Source organism: Apiospora hydei (assembly GCF_038363865.1).
Source record: "Apiospora hydei strain CBS 114990 chromosome Unknown utg000006l_segment0_segment0, whole genome shotgun sequence".
In the NCBI taxonomy this organism is placed as follows: Eukaryota; Fungi; Ascomycota; class Sordariomycetes; order Amphisphaeriales; family Apiosporaceae; genus Apiospora; species Apiospora hydei.
In genome coordinates, this window is record NW_027117365.1 from 2,485,910 (window position 1) to 2,507,566 (window position 21,657).

At 50.9% G+C, this 21,657-nt stretch overlaps 7 protein-coding genes across 7 annotated transcripts; 3 read left to right on the forward strand and 4 right to left on the reverse strand.

The window, feature by feature from the left end:
* Positions 1–1,061: 1,061 nt before the first annotated feature.
* PG997_007978 (uncharacterized protein) lies at positions 1,062–2,427 on the reverse strand (the record flags this gene model as incomplete). The annotated part of the gene is made up of 3 exons (XM_066812293.1): positions 1,062–1,095; positions 1,154–2,303; positions 2,364–2,427. The coding sequence occupies 3 exons, from the start codon at positions 2,425–2,427 to the stop codon at positions 1,062–1,064; spliced, it is 1,248 nt and encodes a 415-aa protein (XP_066667635.1).
* A 2,675-nt stretch (positions 2,428–5,102) lies between these two features.
* PG997_007979 (rho GDP dissociation inhibitor) lies at positions 5,103–6,504 on the forward strand (the record flags this gene model as incomplete). The annotated part of the gene is made up of 4 exons (XM_066812294.1): positions 5,103–5,199; positions 5,896–6,218; positions 6,274–6,322; positions 6,374–6,504. 4 exons carry the CDS (start codon positions 5,103–5,105, stop codon positions 6,502–6,504), a joined length of 600 nt encoding a protein of 199 aa, XP_066667636.1.
* A 660-nt stretch (positions 6,505–7,164) lies between these two features.
* Positions 7,165–8,352, reverse strand: PG997_007980 (Metallo-dependent phosphatase-like protein; the record flags this gene model as incomplete). Its single annotated transcript, XM_066812295.1, has 2 exons — positions 7,165–8,111; positions 8,337–8,352. The coding sequence occupies 2 exons, from the start codon at positions 8,350–8,352 to the stop codon at positions 7,165–7,167; spliced, it is 963 nt and encodes a 320-aa protein (XP_066667637.1).
* A 2,783-nt stretch (positions 8,353–11,135) lies between these two features.
* On the forward strand, positions 11,136–13,465 carry PG997_007981 (uncharacterized protein; the record flags this gene model as incomplete). The annotated part of the gene is made up of 2 exons (XM_066812296.1): positions 11,136–11,701; positions 11,902–13,465. The coding sequence occupies 2 exons, from the start codon at positions 11,136–11,138 to the stop codon at positions 13,463–13,465; spliced, it is 2,130 nt and encodes a 709-aa protein (XP_066667638.1).
* A 1,038-nt stretch (positions 13,466–14,503) lies between these two features.
* Positions 14,504–15,154, forward strand: PG997_007982 (uncharacterized protein; the record flags this gene model as incomplete). The annotated part of the gene is made up of 1 exon (XM_066812297.1): positions 14,504–15,154. The coding sequence occupies one exon, from the start codon at positions 14,504–14,506 to the stop codon at positions 15,152–15,154; it is 651 nt and encodes a 216-aa protein (XP_066667639.1).
* Positions 15,155–16,451: 1,297 nt separating this feature from the next.
* On the reverse strand, positions 16,452–17,269 carry PG997_007983 (Peroxiredoxin-1; the record flags this gene model as incomplete). Its single annotated transcript, XM_066812298.1, has 2 exons — positions 16,452–16,998; positions 17,163–17,269. 2 exons carry the CDS (start codon positions 17,267–17,269, stop codon positions 16,452–16,454), a joined length of 654 nt encoding a protein of 217 aa, XP_066667640.1.
* A 945-nt stretch (positions 17,270–18,214) lies between these two features.
* PG997_007984 (uncharacterized protein) lies at positions 18,215–19,224 on the reverse strand (the record flags this gene model as incomplete). The annotated part of the gene is made up of 4 exons (XM_066812299.1): positions 18,215–18,591; positions 18,666–18,797; positions 18,891–18,997; positions 19,079–19,224. 4 exons carry the CDS (start codon positions 19,222–19,224, stop codon positions 18,215–18,217), a joined length of 762 nt encoding a protein of 253 aa, XP_066667641.1.
* Between the last annotated feature and the right edge of the window lie 2,433 nt (positions 19,225–21,657).

Genomic DNA, 21,657 nt, shown 5'->3' on the forward strand with positions numbered 1-21,657 from the left:
AAAGCTCAACAAGTGAGGCTCCGAGATAACGGGTAGATCGTTACGGTCCAGGCTAGCGATTGGACGGGAACCGAGTTACAATTTGCAGGGGATAATAGCACATGTGTGTTGGTAACCTTGAGGTAAGATATCGATGTGCTGGCATAATCACACGCCTTCCACGATATAGATATACCATATCAATGGATTATACAGATCGAATGACATGGGTTTAATGATACTCCTAGCTACATATATGATTATCCGATATTTGCAGGCCATCGTTACCTTTTGGGCCGAGATCCGGACTAGAAAGCCCATGCTCCTTGACCAGACGAGTCACCTTCCGTGTAGATTGTCTCCTGGCAGAGAAGTATATACTAGTATCCATAGCTTGTGCGGGAACAATGGCAGCAGCCACAATGTAATGTTGCAACAATCCGAGACTCACGTATTCTGGGTCTACCACGATTTCCTAAGTGGCTCATACAGCCAGGCTTCGACCCAACCATATGTGAATCCCTCGCAAGATCTGGCAGCCCTGGCAGAGAACTATGACCTATGGCCGTGTACAAATTGACAAGACTACATCAATGGTACATTGGGCGAGGGAGCCTTGCCTGGAGATATCAGCCATATAGATACGCCATTTCTGCTGACAACTTCGCAGAACGACTTTGGATCATCAAAATTCTGCTCGCCCATTTGACACATCGGTGCAAAAAGTAGCAATATACATTATCTGAACGAGCGACTATATTCATTTCCAGTCCGAGCTATCGAACATGATGTTCGCCTTTCCAAATGCTTGTAATTGGGGCGGGGCGATCAAAAAAAGGGGGTGGTCTTCACATCGTACACAGAGCCTCTGCTTAAAGCAGCAAAAGCCCGTCTTTCCAAATAAAAAAAGCAGCATCCCACTGCTTCCAAGGGTGAAAGGGTAATGGGTATGGGTATGTGCAAAAGAAAAATCAAATTATGGTCCTCAAACTCCCCCGGGGAAAAATCACGTTGCAACATGCCGGCCCTACGGCTTCCGAGATAACCCAGCCGCCCTCAATTTACATTTACAGTCACCCTGTTTAGAAGACGCCCATAACATACGGAATGATGGCCCTGTTTGGTACGGTTAGCTTGCATTCCACAGCGAGATTTCATAGTCAGAGAAACATACCCAATCGCAAGCGTGGCACTAATACCGACCAGCGCTCGGTTCCTCACCCTCGTCTTCCTCAACTCAACCTCAGTTTTGACCTTCTTGGACCGGGGCTCTGAAGATGAATCCTCGTCGCCCTCCTCATCCTCTTCATTACCCACCGCCATCTCCTCAACCTTGCGTTTGCTGTTCTTAGAAGCATCGGTGCCTTCGACTTCCTGGGCAGCAGCCTGGACCATTGCCCTAGCCTCCTCGATCATCCTGGCGGCTTCTTCGGCACTCGGGGGTTCATTGCCTGTAGGCAGTCCAATCTCAACAGCAGTATGCGTCGCCTCGACTCCCTTGAAGACCTTGACATCTTGGTCAACCTTGACTTGCACCCTGGGTTCTTCCTCGACGGGAGCAAGTACTACAGGAGGCTCTGTCTCGACCTGTTCAATCTGGACTTCTTCTGCGGCGGTGGAAGATGGTGCGTCTTCGTTGGCATTCTCAGCAGTGACGCCATTAATCTTCTCGGACGCGAATTGGTCGGCAATAGTGGATTGCGCAGCAGTGACCTTGGTGGATCGCTTGCGCGGGGAGGCAATTGCCCGCTTTTTCGCGGGGCTGGCAGAGCGGCGAGCGCGGGTGCTGCGCAGAGAGGAAGGCGTGGGAGGAGCCAGGGTGTTCTGGGATGCCAGAATGGGATCAAATTTGGGCGGCGCCTGGATTTTCTTGGAAGAGCTCTCTGAAGTAGTTGTCACGGGGATCTCGGCCGGGTCGAGCAGAGCGCGAATCCACGGGGTGATGCGGTATTCTGTCGCAAGGCTCAGGGCCTGCTCCGGGGGAATCCAGACGTTGCCAGCGGTCTCCTCGTGACTGGTGGTGACCAGAGACTTGATGTACTTGCGCTCGTTCTCCTCCTCGATTGCCTCGGCATAAGGGAACGTAGCCTTAAACATGCCCGTCGCCGAGACAAACCCATCCTGACTGCGGCGCATGAGGAAGTAAGAGTTTGGTGACGACTTGAAGATGCCTGAGACAATGCCCTTGGGTAGAGGGGCGCGGAGGTGCGCGTAGTCAAATACGCCCAGGTTCGAGGCATCGAGGTCGGCGGTAGAAGTGGCTTGGACCATCTTGGGGGTCAGTTGGGTCTGACCAAGACGGCGGCGGCCGACAAGGTCGGTGACTGCACGCGAAGTTAGCACTGGTACCCAAACATTGGCGAAAAAAGGCGGCAGGCACGTACAGGGTGGCACATTTTCAACCATCAAAGGGTTATGTGTTTTGGGGAGTTGGCGCGAAGCATCCATTATGGCGACGTATGTGCGAAAGTAGACTCGAGAAGAAGAAGTGTGGCAATTGGTGTCACTCTGAGGTTCTGGGTTCTGGGTTCTGAACTCGGACGTGGCGCGCTGCAGCTAAGCTCCGGAAGCGCGTCGAAAATCTCCCCGATCAGGTATTAACGAGTTGGTGGTAACAACTCAAGTGAAGTAACTATCGACGTCGCATTAGTATGAGGGTCTGTTGGAAACGAGACGCGAAGCGCATCGTTCTTTTTTTTTTCTTCCTCTCGTGACGGTGCTCCGAGGTGTTAGGTAGGGGATGGGCTCAGGGCATGCGCGCGCGCGTTGTGCGACTGTGCCCCGTAAGGGTGGAATTGACTGACCTTTTACAAAGATGTATGTATGGTGCGCCAAACTAAAGGGCCTTTTAAAAGCGGGAAACAAATGAAGATCCGAAATGGAAGTATCGAAAAAAGGTTGGCGAGCGGATTGGCCAGCCGGTTGCTGTGTTAGAGGGCGCAACACGTCTCGTCGTACTCTCTCCTTCGAGTGTAGCTGGACAAAAAAGGGTTCTCGAAGGACGAAAGAAGACAGACTGAGGAGACGAGACTGGGACTTGGGACCTGAGGGAGCGAGGGTCTGAGGTGTAGGGTGGGCTGCTGGTGCTGGTGCTGCTGCTGGTGCTGCTGCTAGGTAGGACCGGACGACTGGGGGTTGTTCATGCTCCGCGCGAACCGTTCCTCACCCAATCTGCCACTCCTGGGGCCAAGGGCCTGAGGGACACGAGGGACTGAGGGACTGAGGGTACCACTACGGACCGTAAGAACTAGGTGGGAAGAACTGCTCTCTCCCTGGCCCTGGGCCTTCTGCTGGGCCCAAAGGGCGACGGTTCCACTGTCACGACGCAAGCAGCCAATCAGCGGCCCCCAGACCCAGGGCCCCACGATTCCATCTCGCTTTATTTGAACTAGCGGGCATAGTCTGAATGGGAATAGCGTCATTTCATTTCACCCGATCTGGAGGATATTCTTCCATTCAATCTTAGACATGGGTGGGTATAGAACGCACAGTTTTCCCCGGGTTGGACAGCGGAAGAGAGCCTCAACATTCTTGAGGATCTCGCGCTTGCGGCTTGCCGGGCAACCAGGGCAGCCAGCTCAAGCAGCAGCAGGTGATCCCTCCTTGGATGCAGGAGCAGGATAACCCAGGGCCACGTGCATGACAGCTATATGATGTAGGTACTATGTAGGGTAACGGCAGTAGGCATACTTATATGCCCCTTGAGATGTCATTAGTGCGAATATAGCACTCCTTTCTATATCAAATCTGCTGAAATAGTCGGTTATTACTCGCTCTCATGACCGACAATAGCCCATACGGTTGTTCCTGGCTAGGAACACGAACTATGTATGCCCCATGAATCGTAACACAAACGCTTCTTGCTGCGGAGTTGAGGGTATTCGCAACAAATTCTCCTCCAGCATCCGCATTGCCGTAGAATTCGGTCTGGTGCTGTTGTATGTACTTCAATCAGCCAGGCCTTCGGGTTGGGTACATGTAGCCTATTCTCCTTCTCTACCTATCTTGGGAGCGATGCAGACAAGCGCTCCAGACTGATTCGCTTAGTTTGGACAACTGCCCAATGCCATCAAGAGATTGCTGCTTTATTTGCTATCTAAGCATCTCGGCCTCTCTCTCCAACACACCTGAAATGGATGTGTTGTTGCATGGGGATTGACTGACTGACTGACCGTCTGTCTGGTGTTGGACGCATGTACCTGTAAACCAACGTGACACGATCGGTCCGCTACTTCAAGCCCACCTCCGTCAATCAATCAATCAATCAATCGATCCATCATGTAGGTACCTTCAAACTGGAGGCAAGACCTGGCAAGTAGGCTCCGACGCTGAGGCTTTTGATACGGTTGGTGCACTAGCAATAGCGAACCTCTTCCCGGACGAACCAAATGATGTGAGTTGAATGCCTGCATCCTCTAGACATGTACCTACCAACATACATACATGTATGATGCATCTACCTATCAGACCAACATTATTCTGGCCGGCCGGCCCTTGCAGATCTTTCGATTTCTCAGGGGCCTGGAGTCCTGGACAGGAGGAGCTCTGGCTCTGGGCCTCTCTCCCTGGCCGCTGTCTTTCTCTTGCACAGCTACCCCTCCCGTCTGGTCCCGTCTGGTCTGGTCGATGTGCCTCCTGGGATGTACTGCTACATGTACCTACTGTACCTACTGTACTGTACCCTGCCCAGCCAGCCTGCTTGACACACTGACAGGTTCATTCGCCCGCCAGCCACTGATTGAAAGCGCCAGACTGGAGGACAGTGCCAAAGCGAAACCCCACCAAGCCTGCAACTAAAACGGTCTAGCCTGGATGGACCCTCCTTTCGAGACAGCACTCACTTGAAACCTCACACCCCCCAAGGGCCAAGGACAGTGGCCCAAGGGACCTACCTCGCCTGCTCGCTACCTGGCCGCTACCTACATCACCGCCAATTTGCCCCTCCTTCTTTTTGATATCCCAACCTTCCCGTTCCTCTCCGGACTGACAGACCGACATCACCCCCTCTGAGCTTCGTCTAATAAGCCAGCGTTGTGATTATTCATTCTTCTTTTCCATCTTTCTCTCTTTACCCAATCTCTACCTCCAACCACCCGCCCCGTCGTCGTCGCCCTTCGCCCAACATGGCTTCCAACCCCGAAGAGGATCACATGCCCGAGGAGACTCAGGGCTACAAGCTCTCCCAGCCCAAACAGAGCTTGGCTGAGTACCAGAATATGGGTGCGTGATGCTTTCTTCTTGCCTGTCTCCTTCTTTTAAGGTTCTCCTGTTCCATCTTCCCTCCTGCTCGCCTTGCTCCCCCAAGACACTGGCCTTGGCGGGGTAACGAGTTTGAAAGACCAGCACTTGTCTTGTTTCCCGGCTATCTGGTGTTCTGTGGAGTCGAAACTGTCGGTGACGGTCTGGCTTTATGAAGCCGTGAAAAGTCGAAAATCTTTCTCGATCTCATGCGTCTTTGCTGTGCCAGAGTGCCAGCAAAGCTTGGTGTTTTGGGAAGAGTCGATTCCTCCCACTCAAGAAACCGGCTCCATCTTTTTGACATGGATGGGTTCCCCTATACACACATGTCGCCAAACCAATGACCCGCCACTCCAACCCCCTTTGCGTTTATAAAGAGCCGCACGGAGTTGGCGAATCCGCCTACTACTAGGTAACATGACCTTGATCGGGATTAGACCAATTCCAAACGGTTCTCATGGTCAATCTGAATTGTCTTGGCCGCTACGCGCCCTCGACAGTATTGTACCTGGCTACGTTGCAATATTCCTTATGGAGCACTTTTATACCTTTGCCATCTCTAAGTAGAGACTGCCATATAAATGGCTCGCTCCCTCGGTTCCGATCATGCACCATTTTCAGAACAAGCGCGCTTTTAGTCTTCTGAAGAATCGTAACTCTAACTGGTTCGCAATGTAGATGCCAACGATGAGTCCCTCCAGAGATACAAGGAGTCCCTTGGTCTGGGTGGCGGCAAGGATCTCTCTGATCCCAATGACAAGCGCGTCTGCATTATTCAGTCTTTGACCATGGAGTCTCCTGACCGCGACCCTGTCACTATCGATGTCTCCCAGCCTGGCAGCGAGACCACCCTTAAGGATAACCCCTTCAAGATCAAGGAGGGCGCCAAGTTCACCATGGTTGTCTCTTTCAAGGTTCAGCATGAGATTCTTAGCGGTCTGCAGTACGTCCAGCTTGTCAAGCGAAAGGGTATCAAAGTCAGCAAGGACAGCGAGATGCTGGTAAGCCATATCCCAGTCGAGTCAATGTCAGGAAAATTACTAATATAATTTACAGGGCAGCTACGCTCCCAACACCGACAAGCAGCCTATTTACACCAAGCGCTGTAAGTGATTGTCCGTAAAAGCATGTCACTACTCTGCTAACCTTTTAATAGTCCAAGAGGAGGATGCTCCCTCGGGAATGTTGGCTCGAGGCCACTACAACGCCATTTCTACCTTTGTTGACGACGACAAGAAGACCCACTTGCAATTCGAGTGGTCTTTTGACATTGCTAAGGATTGGTAGATTTCTCGCATGCTGACGATGAACATGCCAAGGCCGGCACCCTCTACTTGGCAAGGTGGGAGTCACGTAGCGATACTCTCCAGCCAGACGCACGGGCTGCACAGAAGAACAGAGTATCGATAATCCATGATGGGAGATACCACGCATTGGGACTCAGAAAACACAGATTTTTGTTACCATTTCCAGGGCTTCGGCCAACGACCATTATGACAAAACACTTGGGAAGTAGACTTTGGTAGCAGGCAGAAGCTCCCAGGGCCGTTCATGCTTCACCACGACAAGTACTTTGAAGACGGACAACAAGGGCATACTCTGAAAGAGCCGGGCCATCATTGCACAATTCCTCAAGAATAAAAGCAAAACATAGCAAATCCAAAAGACTGATGCTTCTACACGCCTGGCATACGTGATTAGTGGCGATCAAGTACTCCAGGGTGACTGCTCGAGTTTGCTTCATTGACAAAACTTTGCATTGCCATGTCAATAGAAAGGAAAGAAAAGGATTGGGTATTCGAATTCCTGCGTCTAGTTCGCCTTGCCCCAATGGGGATCATGCATACAAAAAAAAAGCCCAGTCCAGTCCAGCGCCGGCTCTTGCACATCTAAATACTCTTGTCCCTCAAATACGCTATGCCTCCTATTTATTCCATATGCCTTCTTCTACAGGAAGTAATCGGGAATGGCGTTCCCGTCGGCCTGCTTTTCCGCCCCCTGCTGTATATCTTTGTGCTGGTCATTTTCGGGCGCGGCCGCAAACACATTAAAGAAACGCTCGCCCGTATCGCCCACTTCCAACACACTCGCCATATTGCCGCAGCGGTAGCAGTAGTTGGGCGCGCTCCAGACCGTGCTCAGGTGGTCGTCGTATAGCACCTGGAAGCCTTCCTGGCAGAGCTGGTGCGCCCGGAGGATGTGGGACATGCCGTTGACAGCGAGGAACTTCTTGACCACCTTGGCGCCGAAGGTGTAGCCGGCGCCGCGGGGCGAGAGGGAGAACTCGTCCTTTTCCGGGTCCGGGTCGGACCAGACGAGGTCGGCCATGGGCCCCTCGTGGGGGATCTCGCGGAAGCGGTCGATGATCTTGATCTGGTCGATGCTGTGGATGGAGGGCGAGAGGCCGCCGTGGACGCAGAAGATCTGGTCGTTGATGACGACGCTGAGGGTGAGGAAGTCGAACATGTCGGTGAAGTAGTGCCAGACGCTGGCGTTGCCGTACTTGCGCGAGCACTCGGTGTAGAAGCCGTAGCTCTGGGTCACGCCGCGGCTCTCGTGGTTGCCGCGGATCAGGTGGACGCGGTCCGGGTAGCGCAGCTTGAGGCAGACGAGCAGGGAGATGGTCTCGACGCTGAACATGCCGCGGTCGACGTAGTCGCCCAGGAAGAGGTAGTTGGTGTCGGGGCACCAGCCGCCGATCTTGAAGATCTCGATCAGGTCGTAGAACTGGCCGTGGATGTCGCCCACCACCGTGACGGGGGCCTTGACGTGCACCACGTTGCTCTCGCGCATCAGCAGCTCTTTGGTCTTGGCGCAGATGGCCTCGATGACGGACTCGGCCAGGAGTTCCTTCTTGTAGAGGCGCGATATGCATTCGTCGAGATCGACCGAGGCTGTATGGTGTGGGGGAGCGCCATGTTAGCAAAGAATGGACAGCGTTTCTATTTTTTCCCCTCTCTTTTCGTCTAATTCTTCTTTTGTTTTTATATTTCCCCGTCTCATGTTGTCAAAGGCAGCTGCATTGGCTCGTATCGGTTGGGTGTGTGGTTTGTTCGTACATATACCAGACACACAGGCGCGCGTGACGTAGCAGACAAAAAGGTTGTGGGATTACTAACCCGGAAGCCCAGGCATCTTGGCCGGGTGTTAAGGCGACAGGACAGAGGCGAGACAGACGACGTTGTGGGCGTAAATATAGTTGTTTTCCTTTTCTGACGACCTGTGTTTTCAGGTGACTAGCTTCCGTCTGCCCCGAGCGAATGTGGTGTCGTGTGAGCAGTGTGGTGTAGGTCGAGGATCTTCAAACATGTTCGGTTGTTGCGAAAGCGGGCTTAGGCGGCTGGCTGGCTATCTCTCAGATCGGGAGTCGGTATTCTCGCATGAGCCCCGGGTTTTCTCTTAACTCGCTGTGCGACCTGTGGGAAAGATTCGAGCAATGCGATGGAGAAAGAGAGAGAGTCTTCAGACAATCACAAGATGCATAGTTCATCGAATGCGAAAGGGCATCTTCGGGCGCAGGGAGAAGAAGCAGGCACCGCAGACAGGATCAACAATACCTAACTGAATGGTGGTGGTGGCGGAATTACTGGGAAGGCCAGGTACTTGCGGCTGTTATCGACCTCAGGTGGGCTGCAGTGTGCTCCAAGCGCCCGGCGCCCGCCCACCTTCTCCAAGTTTGGATGACGAGGCACCTGGCACTGACCTGGTTCAACAGGGCCATTCACCTACAAGTACCTGGCAATTAGCGATTGCCATGGTGGCAGGCGGTGGGGGCCGCTGAGGCCTGGCACCTGGTGAGGGGTGAGGTGTCTGACTGAGGGGGTACATCCATGCCAACTCCTGCTAACGGTCGTCGGTTTTTAGTGTATCCGTAACACCTGCCATGCCTGCCTTGATTCATAGGTCGCTGGTCTTCCATATCTTCCGGACTTGCTGGACTTCTGCCTGCTTCGCCTTTTCTTCCTTTCCTCCCACTTCTCAACCACACCAATCCATTTTGCCGTGACCTCTCACGATATCGCGGCCGTGCCACAACCACTGCGAGCCGCTGGCTGTCCTTCCCCTCTCCCTAGGCCAAAACCTTTGCTTATCGTTTCCTTTAGCTACATGTGGTTGTCAGTCCTTGGATGCTTCGACTTGGTCGATTGAAGGCGGGTTTCTAGTGAATCTCTGGTCTTCATTGCAACGGTGGTCTGGACGTGTCCGCTCCTTGCTGTTCTCGTCATACCAGTTTTCGTCTCAAAGGCTCGCGCGCTTCTCATAGCCGTTCCTATGCTGGACGACATCAAGCCCCTGAATACTTTCCTTATATGAGCTCGATGGGTGAAATGGCGCCTAGTTGGATGAGCATCTTCGTCCCAGTGCAGTTGCTACTGGCCTCATAGGTGTGCTGTCTGCTAGAGATTGGATTTTCTGAATTTTATAGTCCATCCTACCTTGATCAGATGGAGGCTGGATTCATAGGCCATTTCCCGTATGGCTTATCATTATTGGACTATCGGTTTCCTCCCAGTGACCTTATTTCATTTTCCAACCCGGCCAATATGGCTCTTGAAGAAGACTATAGACTACCATTATGGAGACAACTTTTCCCCTGTCTGAACTGTCTTATGATAGGAATAATATGACATGGCATTCTAAATCATCAATCTAGCTTGTGCTTTGCCTCAAGAGAACCAACGATTGTGCCCGCCATCAATCGATCCAGTGGCTGCTGAAGTCGTAATCGGACCAGCTGTTCTTTTAGCCCGAGGTTTAACCGCCGGCCTCCGGCCAACCTCAGATAATCAACTCGTACGCAACCTCTCCATTTCGGTCCTCATCTGAGACCCATCTTCAGCTCATCTGATATGCGACCATCTCAACATATTGGGGCTTCTTCAACAAGCATAAGGTATCTTGTCGCATAAGCTAGAGCATCGACTACTCTGTATGCAGGCTTCGACCACGATTGCACGGTGCGTATCGCGGAGGAGGTCGTCAGGCCAAGCTGGGGAATGTCCATCTCGAGCGCTTGCTATTATACGAGCAGCTCAGCTCACACGCGAGCCAAAGTAAGTCAATACATATAGTTGGCTGTCGCTCATCTGTGTCTCTTCCTATTCCTCTCCCTACTTCCCGTTCACTGGTCTTCTGGCCATGCTTCATGTCCGTATCGCACCATGGCACCTATAGGCTTACCATCACCCACCACCCTCTTTTCTCTAACCATCGGTTTGCGACCCGACCATGGCTTTTCATCTACTAACTAGTGCTCGTCGCCTCAAGGGAGTTGCGCGCTGAGCAGTCGCCATCACCACGACCAATAAGTTGCGCCAGCCCAGAAGATTAGACTCGCCGACAACACATGACTGCTACTCACCCGTCGTCGAAATGGCCGACGGTACCCCTGGTCGCCCGGCGTCAAGTGAGCCGCCGTGCTACAACTGTGGCATGAGAGGGCACCTATTCACAGCTTGTCCTGAGCCCACCAGAGAGCTCCCCGCGTAAGCCGTTATCTATCCTCAGTACCGAGGAGGAAACATGTCAGGTTCAGCAAGTACTGACTCTGTCACAGTGGCCTTGAAGCGTCACGGGCTCGGCAGCATACGTCTGGCTCTGACCGGAGTGACTTCGATAGAAGACACAAAGGGCCAATCGTGACCCGTTATTCCCATCCCTCCAGTCAAAGTCCATCGGTTGCCCCCCCATACCCACAACCCCCTCCACCTCAGCAGTATCCGTATGGGCCTCCTCCTCATAGCTCTCCTCCCTATCCACCTCAGCCGCCACCACCGTATCCCCCGTCATATGGGCAAGGGTATCCACCTCCCCGAGGCCTTCGTACGATGGGTACAGTGCTCCCGGGACTACCGGTCCTCCCCCCGGCTCACACCCGTCGTATGGCGCTCCTTATAGCCAGCCGGCTCTACCCCACCATGGATATGGGCCACCTGGTATGCGTCCTGGGCCGCCACATCCTCACCCCACCGCTCCCGGCTACCCGCCGCCGCCTGTCAACTATGCATTTCCCGGACAATCCCAGAGTCCACCCTTCGGGCCCCCTGGCCTTCCAGTCCCGCCGCCACATGGACATCCTCTCCCGCCTCCACCGCCCCCTCAGCCTATTCACTATTCACATGGTCAAGGAGTCTTCCCGGGGCATATACCGCCTCCAGGCTTCCCTGTGTATCCCCCTGGCTACCCCCCACCACAGCATGACGAACCCTATTCCCCATATCCAAACCGACGGCGTGAAAATCACCGCGACGAACGTCACGCCAAGCACGAACGGGGAGGTCGCAGAGGAGGTCGCCATAATGATAGAGATCGGGAGCGACATGGATATGAAAGAGACCGTCCTCATCATGAGCATGCATACGATCGAGATCACCGTGGCCGAGGAGACAGGCATGGACCAAAGCGTCGGCATCACGATCGCAGCATCGAACAGTCACCGCGGGGCGGGAAATTCCACCAGGTGCCACCGCGCCGATCCGAGAGTGTGCAAAGCAAGAACCGTCTGAGCACCAGCCTTTCTCGGCAGGACTCACTTCATACCTCTGCTCAGAGCACCCCAGGTCCCAGCGCTATATTGGACCACCCTCAGCCATTGAGACGACCTGAAGATGCCACTAGTAATGGAAAAGTGTCTACCGATCCAATCGATACGGAAACAAAGATTGCGGCTGAGAGCGGTGACAGACCCGTACCAGATGTGAGTACCGAGGACAAGCCAGCGCCCAACGCCCAATTCAAGGACCAAAGTGCAGAGCCACAGGCCAATTCACAAGTTCATCTGGCCCAAGATATTGGCCAACAGCCGGAGGACGAAGATGAAGACACCCCTTATGAAGGCTTCAAGTATGACGAACAGACGATATTCCTGGAAATCGACACGACTAACAAGGGCGATCCTATCGCGGAGCCTCTGCCCATTGAATGGACCGATGATATTATGCTCCCGCCGCCTTACAACGCCCCGGGCGTGAAGTCCGCCTACGTTACGCCAGACAACAAAGATGACTTTGCTCTGGGGGTGCGAGACACGGACAAATGGGCCCAGTACAAATATCATATTGCCTTCCTCGACCCGGAAAACATCACCACCCAATCCATCGATACTTACTTGACCGAAGTTAAGAGGCTGCAGCAGAAGAATGAGAAGCGCAACAAACCTGGTCAGCAAGTCAATCAGCGAGCAAAGCCACAGAGCCGTGATCACCAAAGCCAACGCAACCACAAAGACCAGCACCGCAAACCTGACAACCGAAAGCGAAGATTTGAGGACTATCAGGGCGAGCCCGGAGCAGACTCATTTGGCCGTGATCGACCTGCCGACCTGTCCAAACCAAGTCATGACTATGATGCCAAGCGACCCAAACAGATGTCACCTGAACCTGGAGAAGTTAGTGACTCATGCTCGGTACAAGGTGGCATCGGGGGCGAGAAGCCCGCGGTTGAGGCGAATGGTTGGACAGGGTGGACTCGAGGTCCTGCTGATATCTTGCAACGAGACTACCCACTTCCAGGCCGTCAAACACCAGCAAAATCCCAGTGGTACCCCGACACGGATGTTCATTACCAAGCACAGCCGCCTTTGAGGAGGTATCATACTGAGGGGACGGTCGACGGCTCATACGATAGCAGGCACGATTACATGACAGACTCATACACACCCAGGGGGCATTCGCGAGATTACGACCGCCATGACCGATTCAGGGATGGCTCTGAACCCAGGAGAGAAAGCAGAGGCAGGTCGAGGAGCCCGGGTGCAAGGCGTCGCTTCTCCGACAGACTACACAGTCCAGAGTCAAGTATTCGCCATGACGGAATTTCAAGCTCGCATGCCGACAAAACCTCAGACTCGAAGCTTCGTAAGCGGAACGAGTCTGTATCGTCTACTGGCCCCGAAGGTAACAGCCGCGAGGGTCACGCTGCCTCTCCCTCGATGCCATCATCTGATAGGCCTTCTCACCGACAAGGCTCTCAAAGGCCAAGGGCTGGCCGTCCTGTTAGCCGCCGGTCATCTCTCGGCAATATATCAGGCCCCGAAGAGCCAGGATCTCCGTTGACTCCGTTGGAGGCTGAGCTACTTGGGCTTGCGGGCCACGACAGTAGCGATAGCGATGCCGGTAGAAAGTCGCCCCAACGAAAGCCCGAAAAGCTTGTCCCTAAGATGCGACGTCGACGAGCACAGGTTGACGCAGCCTATAGGTCAGTTGCTGAGAACACCGTCTTTGGTACATATATTATTGAGCATTACTAATAGTGTCTTTTTAGTCGTCGGTGGTGAGCCCCAAACCGGATTGATCCGACCTTATTTGGGCCTGCCATGTTCCGGTTTACTACACACATTTTGGTCTTCACTACCCAGTTTTCCCTTTCCTGTCGTTTCCAGGCATAGAGCCAATGGCGATTTCTGAATGTCAATTTTGCATGAATACAAGCCCATCCACCATGGGGTTCCTTTCATTTTTTCTTAATGGTGTCCTCGAGATTGCCCAGTGATGGCAGGAGTACAGATGGATGTTGCATGCGGACCGTTTCTGTTCTATCTGATCAACATAATGTGGTTGGTGCGGGATCTTTTCACATTCTGGTTATATGCCTGTGGATATGGCACACGGTGGTTTTCCGTTCTGGCTATGCTTTGGTATTGGTCAGGTCTTGTACAAGTACATGGAAGTTCATGGCATCATTTTACAGCGTTTCATGCATCGGCGACTGCATTTGGTCAGGCGTTAGGGGGGACATATGGTTTCCGCAATTACATCATCAACACATATTATTAGGCATACATTTTCAGGGGTATTGGCACCTCACCCTGGTCCGAACAACGGCTTTGTCAACATTTGCATATCTTTTTCGTATGTTACACTTTCCTGGTTGATATAAGATTAAGACAGGCAGTCTGCCTTTCTAAGCTGTTCGAAAGCGCAGGAAGCTGTTGGTTTCTTTGTGCGGTGGAAATGGGCACGATAGAATACAAGACTTAAGACAAAGAAACGTTCATATGACAATGGCTAAAACGTGTGTGGCCTTGTCTAAACGTTTTACTACGTGTACAATCTCATTGAGATGCTGCGGTCCTTTGTGTGCCCTGGCCTCTAGGTGACAATTACTTATAGATACTGAGGCCCCCCATGCCGACTTCACTCTGTTGGGGGTTAGGGGGTCTAGAAACCCCCGAGAAATCACGTAACCAGTATCTGCAACGATTCATTATCGAATAAACCTAGGACCGTACCTAAACATACTCACTCACTCACTTACACTTCCAACCTCATAACCCGCCTACCCCGAGATGTGCATCGCCACTCAATACGTTTACCAGTGCTACGGCTGCCATAGCACCGTCATCAAGGACCTCCACCACGGCCCTCGTTACCCCTGCCCCCTGGCCATGACGACCGGCCCCGGCCCCGGTCGCGGTGTTCCGCTGCTGGAATACTGCCCCTCGGGCCTCGTCTGGACGTCGCAGCGGAGACGGTGTTGTGACGACATTGACCCCCGCGCCGCCAACACCAAGGACGACGATGCGTACAGGTACTTCCTCCTGCGGTCCGAGAAATTCTGCCTGTGGTGCGAGGTCCAGAATGAGGTCCGTCGGTTGGGGATTCATGCCGAGAGCGAGGTGCTGGATCCTCCTGCTGCTGCTGATCCTAACAGCCGTGCTCGTACTTCTGTTCCAACTACCTCCCCTACCCCACCCTCTTCTACTCGCCCTTCTGCTGCCGCAAGTGGTAAGAGTAGCAAGAAAAAGATTTCTGCCAAAGTAAAGTCTAGGAAAAAGATTGCTTGCGGCTGTTACACGTACAAATACTGGGGAGAAGAAGACCACCGTCGTTATCACCTTCGTCAAGAAGAAGAAGAAGAAGCACGAAGCAAGGCAAAACCAGTCTGCGGTTCAGAGTCGGATTCCGACGACGACGACGAAGGAGGCGCCCCGCTATGAAGGGACAGAGGTAGGGGCAGAGCCTGTATGATTTTCGCTGTTTTGTTTGATTGCCGTTGGTAAAATCTCCTCCTACAGGTAGGTCGCACTCGGTTTTACTCCAGTCTATTGAGATATTTAGTTGAATATTATATTATAATCATTGACGTTTTCCTCTGATGAGAATTAGGGAATGCCGTGACGAATGAGCTTGCAAGTGTCCGAAACTTTCTGGTGAAGCTGTGGTGGTTCCAGGCTGAGACCAGACAGAGGCTTTTGATATTTTGTGGTGTGCGTGCGTATCCGCGGATGACCCCAGCCGGAATCTTGAATGTGTGACACGGCATACGATCTACTCGCCCCTTTACCCATAGGGTTTCAATCACCTCCACTGACGCAATGTGTGGCATGTTTGTCGAGCGCAGATGCTCGTGTCGTAAGTGCGCCTCAGAACACCAGTGCCGATCACCACAATGCAGCAGCGAATTGACTATTTAGCGTACTTGGGCTGTGATCTGACTCCCAAGTACATACATTCTCTTTGATACGTGTCCGTGGACAACATATATTGAGTGAAGGAAATCCTTCTCCTTCGGTGGGTTCGGCACCCACGGGACCGGTCGATCAGTGTATCTTGGGGGCGCGCGCCGAGGTCGGAGATAGGTATGCGGCCAGCAGGATGTTTGTCGGAGGCTGCTGCTGTTCCCACCTTTCCGGGATATCGCTGTCTAGTAACCATTCAGGCTCCCACGTGCACTGCAGCATGGGCAACTTCAATCCGAGTGTTTTGAAGGCCATGGGCTTATAATGAACTGTGATTGTCAACTGGAGGCCGATGCAACATGAGGGCTTGTGATCTGTTCATGTCGAGGCCATGCTGTTTGTTGCGTACTGCCTTGTGAAGACACAGTTCAGGAAAATATGAGCTATATGAGAAAGAGACCGACACCATGGGCGAAGTGAGAAGAGCGAGTCATCACACATCAACAGTCTGCACATTGAATAGGAGTATCAAAGGTTTGGTGACCCCTGAGGTCAATTGTGTATTCATGGTCCACAGCAGCGTTGCCTCATGTCTCGTCTCATCTCATCTAAAGTCTAAGTCTATATCTAGAGGCGTTCTATCGCAGAAATGCAGAGAAAAACAAAGGGCCCTGGGGGGCTTTCATGTGTCATGTATCGCTTTGTCCTCCACCACGAAGAGAGCTTGCCTCTCTTTTTTTTCTCCTTTCATTATCTTGGGACTGCTACTCTAGTGCGAACCTGAGAAGAGAGAGAATATCCATCAGCAAACAGGGTTCCTTATCATGTTTTGTGTTCATTCAGTTCGGGGTCGCTTGGCGAGAGGCTCCTCACCATTGGCACCGTTGGCCTTCTCGGCTTGGGTAGAGAAGTACTCGAGGCTGCCCTTGGGGTCGGCCTTCATGGACTTCTGGCCCTGCATCCAGCCGGCGGGGCAGACCTCGCCGTGCTCGTCGGTGAACTGGAAGGCCTGGACGAGGCGGATCGTCTCCTCGACGTTGCGGCCGACGGGCAGGTCGTTGACGGTGATCTGGCGCAGGGTGCCCTTGGGGTCGATGATGAAGAGGCCGCGCAGGGCGACGCCCTCCTCCTCGATCAGCACGCCGTAGTCGCGGGCAATCTTCTGGCTGCGGTCGGCCACGAGGGGCAGCTCCAGGTCGGCGCCGAGGCCGCCCTGCTTGCGCGGCTGCTGCTGCCAGGCCAGGTGGGAGAAGTGGCTGTCGGTGGACAGGGCCAGGACCTGGGTGTTGATCTCGCGGAAGCGCGACAGGGCGTCGTTGTACTGAATGATCTCAGTGGGGCAGACGAAGGTGAAGTCCATGGGGTAGAACAGGAGGACGACCCTGCAAGGTGGAAACGACCAAGACGTTAGCTGGACTGCCGCTCTCTCGATTCTTTGGGGACGTTGGGGGATAGTGGGCAAGCAATTGAGGGGGGTGAGATCGTGGGTGGGCTGATCTCGCTCCCCTCGCGCCTTCCTCACTACTGGCAGCAGAGCTCAACTTACCATTGACCCAGGTACTGGTCGAGAGAGATCTCCTTGAACTCGCCGTTGGCGAAGACGGTCATGGCCTTGAAGGCCGGGGCCGGGCGCTGGACGAAAGCCTTGGACATGTTGAAGGTGGTTTTCTGGGGGGATGGATTTGAGAACTGATTGATTCACTGGTTTGGTCTGAGGAGTGAACAGCAAGAAACAGGTCAATTGATTAATGGTTGAAGGAGGGGAGAGGGAGAGAAAGATGGATGTTTCGACTTCCACCTTCTTCTTCCCTTATCAATCCGAAAAGAACCCACCCTGCCACCGCCGGGCCAGCTCAGCACTGATCAGAAGAAGCCCACTCCTGACTCTCCCACCTCACTTTGGTGTCCAGAAATGTCCCCCAGCGTGCTCCGAGCGGCCCTTCCGACTTTCCAAAGCGTGCCATGTCATTCTGCCCTTCCTCTTTTCCTTAGCCCCCTTCCATGACCCGGCAACTAACGGGGGAGCGTGGCAGGAACGTGGGACCCTTGACCGCAAAAGGCGATCGGGGCCCAGTAAACAGCACCACTTTTCCTCTTTCCGGTGTTGCACTTCCCTGTTTGGTTTATATCATCGGGGAGAATTTTTGAGGCTTATCAGACGGCTAGGGCGACACTTATCACGATGGCGTTTCCAATTGAAACATCACGTGATATCGCGTCTCGAAGCTCGCCTGGTGCCTGGTGCCGATCTCGGGCGGGGCCACTAATTAGTAAGTAATCTCGCAGCAGCACCTGCACTTGCCAGCTTGCGGTCGGTCAAGATCGTCATCCATCCTCCATCCAACTGGAGATCAACTAGCTTCGGCTGCTATCACAACCCAACCCGTACAAAACAAGCGAACGAGTCCGGTCCGATCGTCACGGCAATGGAGCTACGATTGGCAATTCCAACCCTCATTCATTAATAACCTTTTATACCTTGGTCCAGTTCAATCGAATTGACTTCCTCTGGAAGAACCCCCCTTCTTTTCCTCCGTTCCCAATTCAAACACTCTTCCTCATCTAGCCATGGTCTAGTTGGTCTCTCAACTCGACTTCTCACTGTCCTTGCCCTTCACTCCAGAATCTTGCTGCCCCTGATAATGATGCTTGAGAATTGATAGCCTCGCTCACCGACTCAGATGTCATGGTGCGCAAGGCTGGTTCTGCCAGCTTCCGTTGACGGTCCTCGGCAAGCATGCGCTGAGTGGTGATGCGCGTCGGGTAGTTGCGCATGAACATGTTGGTGAAGTGGGTGCCGTAGTGTATCCCGTCGTGCGGTTCCTGGCCCGCGTCGTACCCCGGCAGCGGCCGCGCCACCGCCTGGAAGCTGGGTTCGTGGAAGTAGGCGAAAGCGTAGCGCTCCCGCCTGTTCAGGCCCACCTTGTGCGGCGTCGACGGCAGGTACGAGTTGGTCATGTATTGCATCATGTCACCTGTAGCCAGCCGGGCTCAGCGGGGCGTTTCTTTTGATAGTGTTCGTGGGCTGGGTGTCTATGATGATACGTACCTGGGAAGACCGTGAACACGCCTGGCTGAGGTGGCACGTAAACCCATTCGTCGTCATCTTCCTTGAGCCCAGCTGAGCTCTGCTTCCAGTTAGCAAACTTCTCGTCTTTGTACTGAGGCCGGACGAAGAGGCCTGGAGTGCTTTTATGTCAGCAAGGGAGATGGATGCTTCTTCTGAAGAGCAATCAAGCGCAACATTTCATGGGCGGATGGATGTACGGCTTACCTCCAACATCGTCTTGGGCGGCAATGATGAGTAGTCCATAATCGGGGTGAGACCCGATACCGCGACCATCTTTCCCCTTGCCGTTCGTCTTGTTGTGTTGCGGAAACCTGTGATACCGACACGTTAGATGGGGAACGATGTGGGCTTTTCGTTGCTTTGAGCCCAGGGCTCGATTGGGGGCCTATTACCGAAGAACTCTCATGTGGTGCCAACCGTCCTGAGTCAGTCGTGTCAGGGAACCCTCAGGGACGCCCAGCCCATACTCTGTCAACTGCAGCAACTTCTCGCCACTCTCTCCCAGGTGGTCCATATACTCCGCCATGCGGTTCCGCATGTCGAGATGGGGCCAGGGGCATAGACCGTGGCATGGCCACTTGTGTGACAAGGGCAATAAGGGCTTGGGTCTGATTCAGCTAATATTTGACTATAGCACTTCTGGGGGTTCTGGTTTCTATCCTTCTTCCAAAGGGAGTTTAAAGTGAAGCTTATATATACGTACTCGAGATCGATAACGTGGTTTACCATTGAGTCGGACATATTATTAAGTCGGATACTTTTATTACCGACTTATTTAATTAAACTTTAACGCGTAATAACTTTATAATTATAATATTTTATTTATTTTAAAAAGAGCGGATAACCTTAATAATTTAAGCGTTATAAAACGGTTTAACCCGAATTAATTAAAGAGCTGCGGCGAAATACTACGTCGTTTTATTATTCACCCTTAGCGACCGACTTCACGGCCGAACTGCACGACGCGAAATCCGATATTTAAAGTATAAATTAAATACGATTAAAAAAAAGTGCTTTATAAGTATATAATTAATTTAAATACCCGAAAAATGCTTTTAAAAATAACTAATATAAAAAATATAGCTAATCTCTTTATCGCGTCGCGCGGCGGCGACCGCGTTGATAAGCACTAGGCTAGGCGCTTTATTAACCGTAACCCGGACTTTAAAACTAAAATAAACCGTCGGTACGACTATTAAAAAAGCTTTTTATAAAAATTCGAAAGTTATTTCCGGCTAGTTTAGTTTAGTTATTAATATTAAAGCTAAATATAGTATCGTTAACGAGGATATATAAAATTTCGACGAGACCGGCTTTATAATAAATATAATTAAGTTAATATTCGTCGTAATACGCGCTAATCGGCGTAAGAAAGTGAAATCGGTCTAGTTTAGTAATTAAAAATAGTCGACGGCCATTAAATGCATTAATTCGTAAAGCTAATATATTCCGCCCTTTTTAATTATTTAAAACTAATATTACCTCGCGAATTAATCGCGCGAAAATAGCTTACCTAGCGATTAAATAATTAAACCGATTTCTAATAAATAAACCGATAACGAAACAAGTTTAAATTAAATTAAACACTTTAATAAATATATTAAATCGTAAATAAAGGGTCGCTACCGCCTTTTAATTTTCGACGGCTACGAGAGCTATATTTCGGCCGAATTCGAGGCATATTATTAAATTAATAATATTATTACTATTAATATACCTCTTTATTTATTACACCTATTTTAACCTCTTAATATAGTACTTTATTCGCCTTTAAAACGTGCTTATTCGAAAAAATCGAGCTATTTATTAAAGCCTCGATAAATTACATTACGAAGCTTAAGTTTTTAATCGCGTTTAAAGCCGTATATTTTACTGTTTTTACGGAAATTAATATTAAATTTAAATTTAACGTATCCGGCTTAGTACCTTATTATTCGAACGAAGTAATAAGTAAATTAAATATATAACTTTAAACGCTTACACTAAAGTAGTTACGATTTAAAACTTTAAATATATATAACCTTTAAACGCCGTTTAACTCGTAATAAACGATTAAATACTTTATTTATATTAAAAAAAAGGTATTTATTTATTAAAAAAGTTTTTTAACGCTAATTTTAAATACGGTAAATTAAATAGCGAAGGGTACAACCTAAATAGCTTATAAGGTAACCATATTAAAAAATTAGGTCCGCACCCTTCAAAATGCCAATTTGGCCCTTTCGAAGCGCCGGAAAGCTAAAAAATCACGAGTCCAGCTTAAAAGGAGCCCTTACTATTAAAAAATCTTAAGCGCTATAGGACGAGAAGGCAAAGGGGAAGCGTCCACCGACCGGCGAAGGCGAAAATGGTAGCTCGTCGAAACGACGCGCGACGGGCGGTAGGCGCTGTGGCAACTGCGGCGAAACCGGTCATAATGCGCGAACGTGTGAGAAGGATTAAGAATTAAGTAGCGAATCGGATAACGAGTAATTTTAATTAATTTAAAGCGTTATAATTAAATAAATTTATATAGAAATATCGAAATATAAAAAAAGTATCCGATTTAATAATATATTTAATTTAATAATAAACTACGTTATATTTTTTTTACTTTATTATTATTTTTATATAACGTGGTTTATTACTACGCGACGTATATTACTTAGCGACGTATTTAAATTTAATTTTAATATATAATTAAATTTTAACGCGTAATATCTTTATAATTATAATGCTTAATTAATTTTAAAAAGATCGAATAGTTTTAATAATTTAAGCGATATAAAACGAACCGAATTAAATAAGTTAAAAAGTAATAATAAAAGCTTATAATATACTCGAATCGATTTTACGTTATTAAATTTACGGCCGAACTTTAAAACGCGAAATCCGATTAAAACGACGTAAATTATATTTAATTAAAAAAGAGATATTTCGTAAATATATAATTAATTTAAATATCCGAGGGATGCCTCCCGATTTCGCTAGT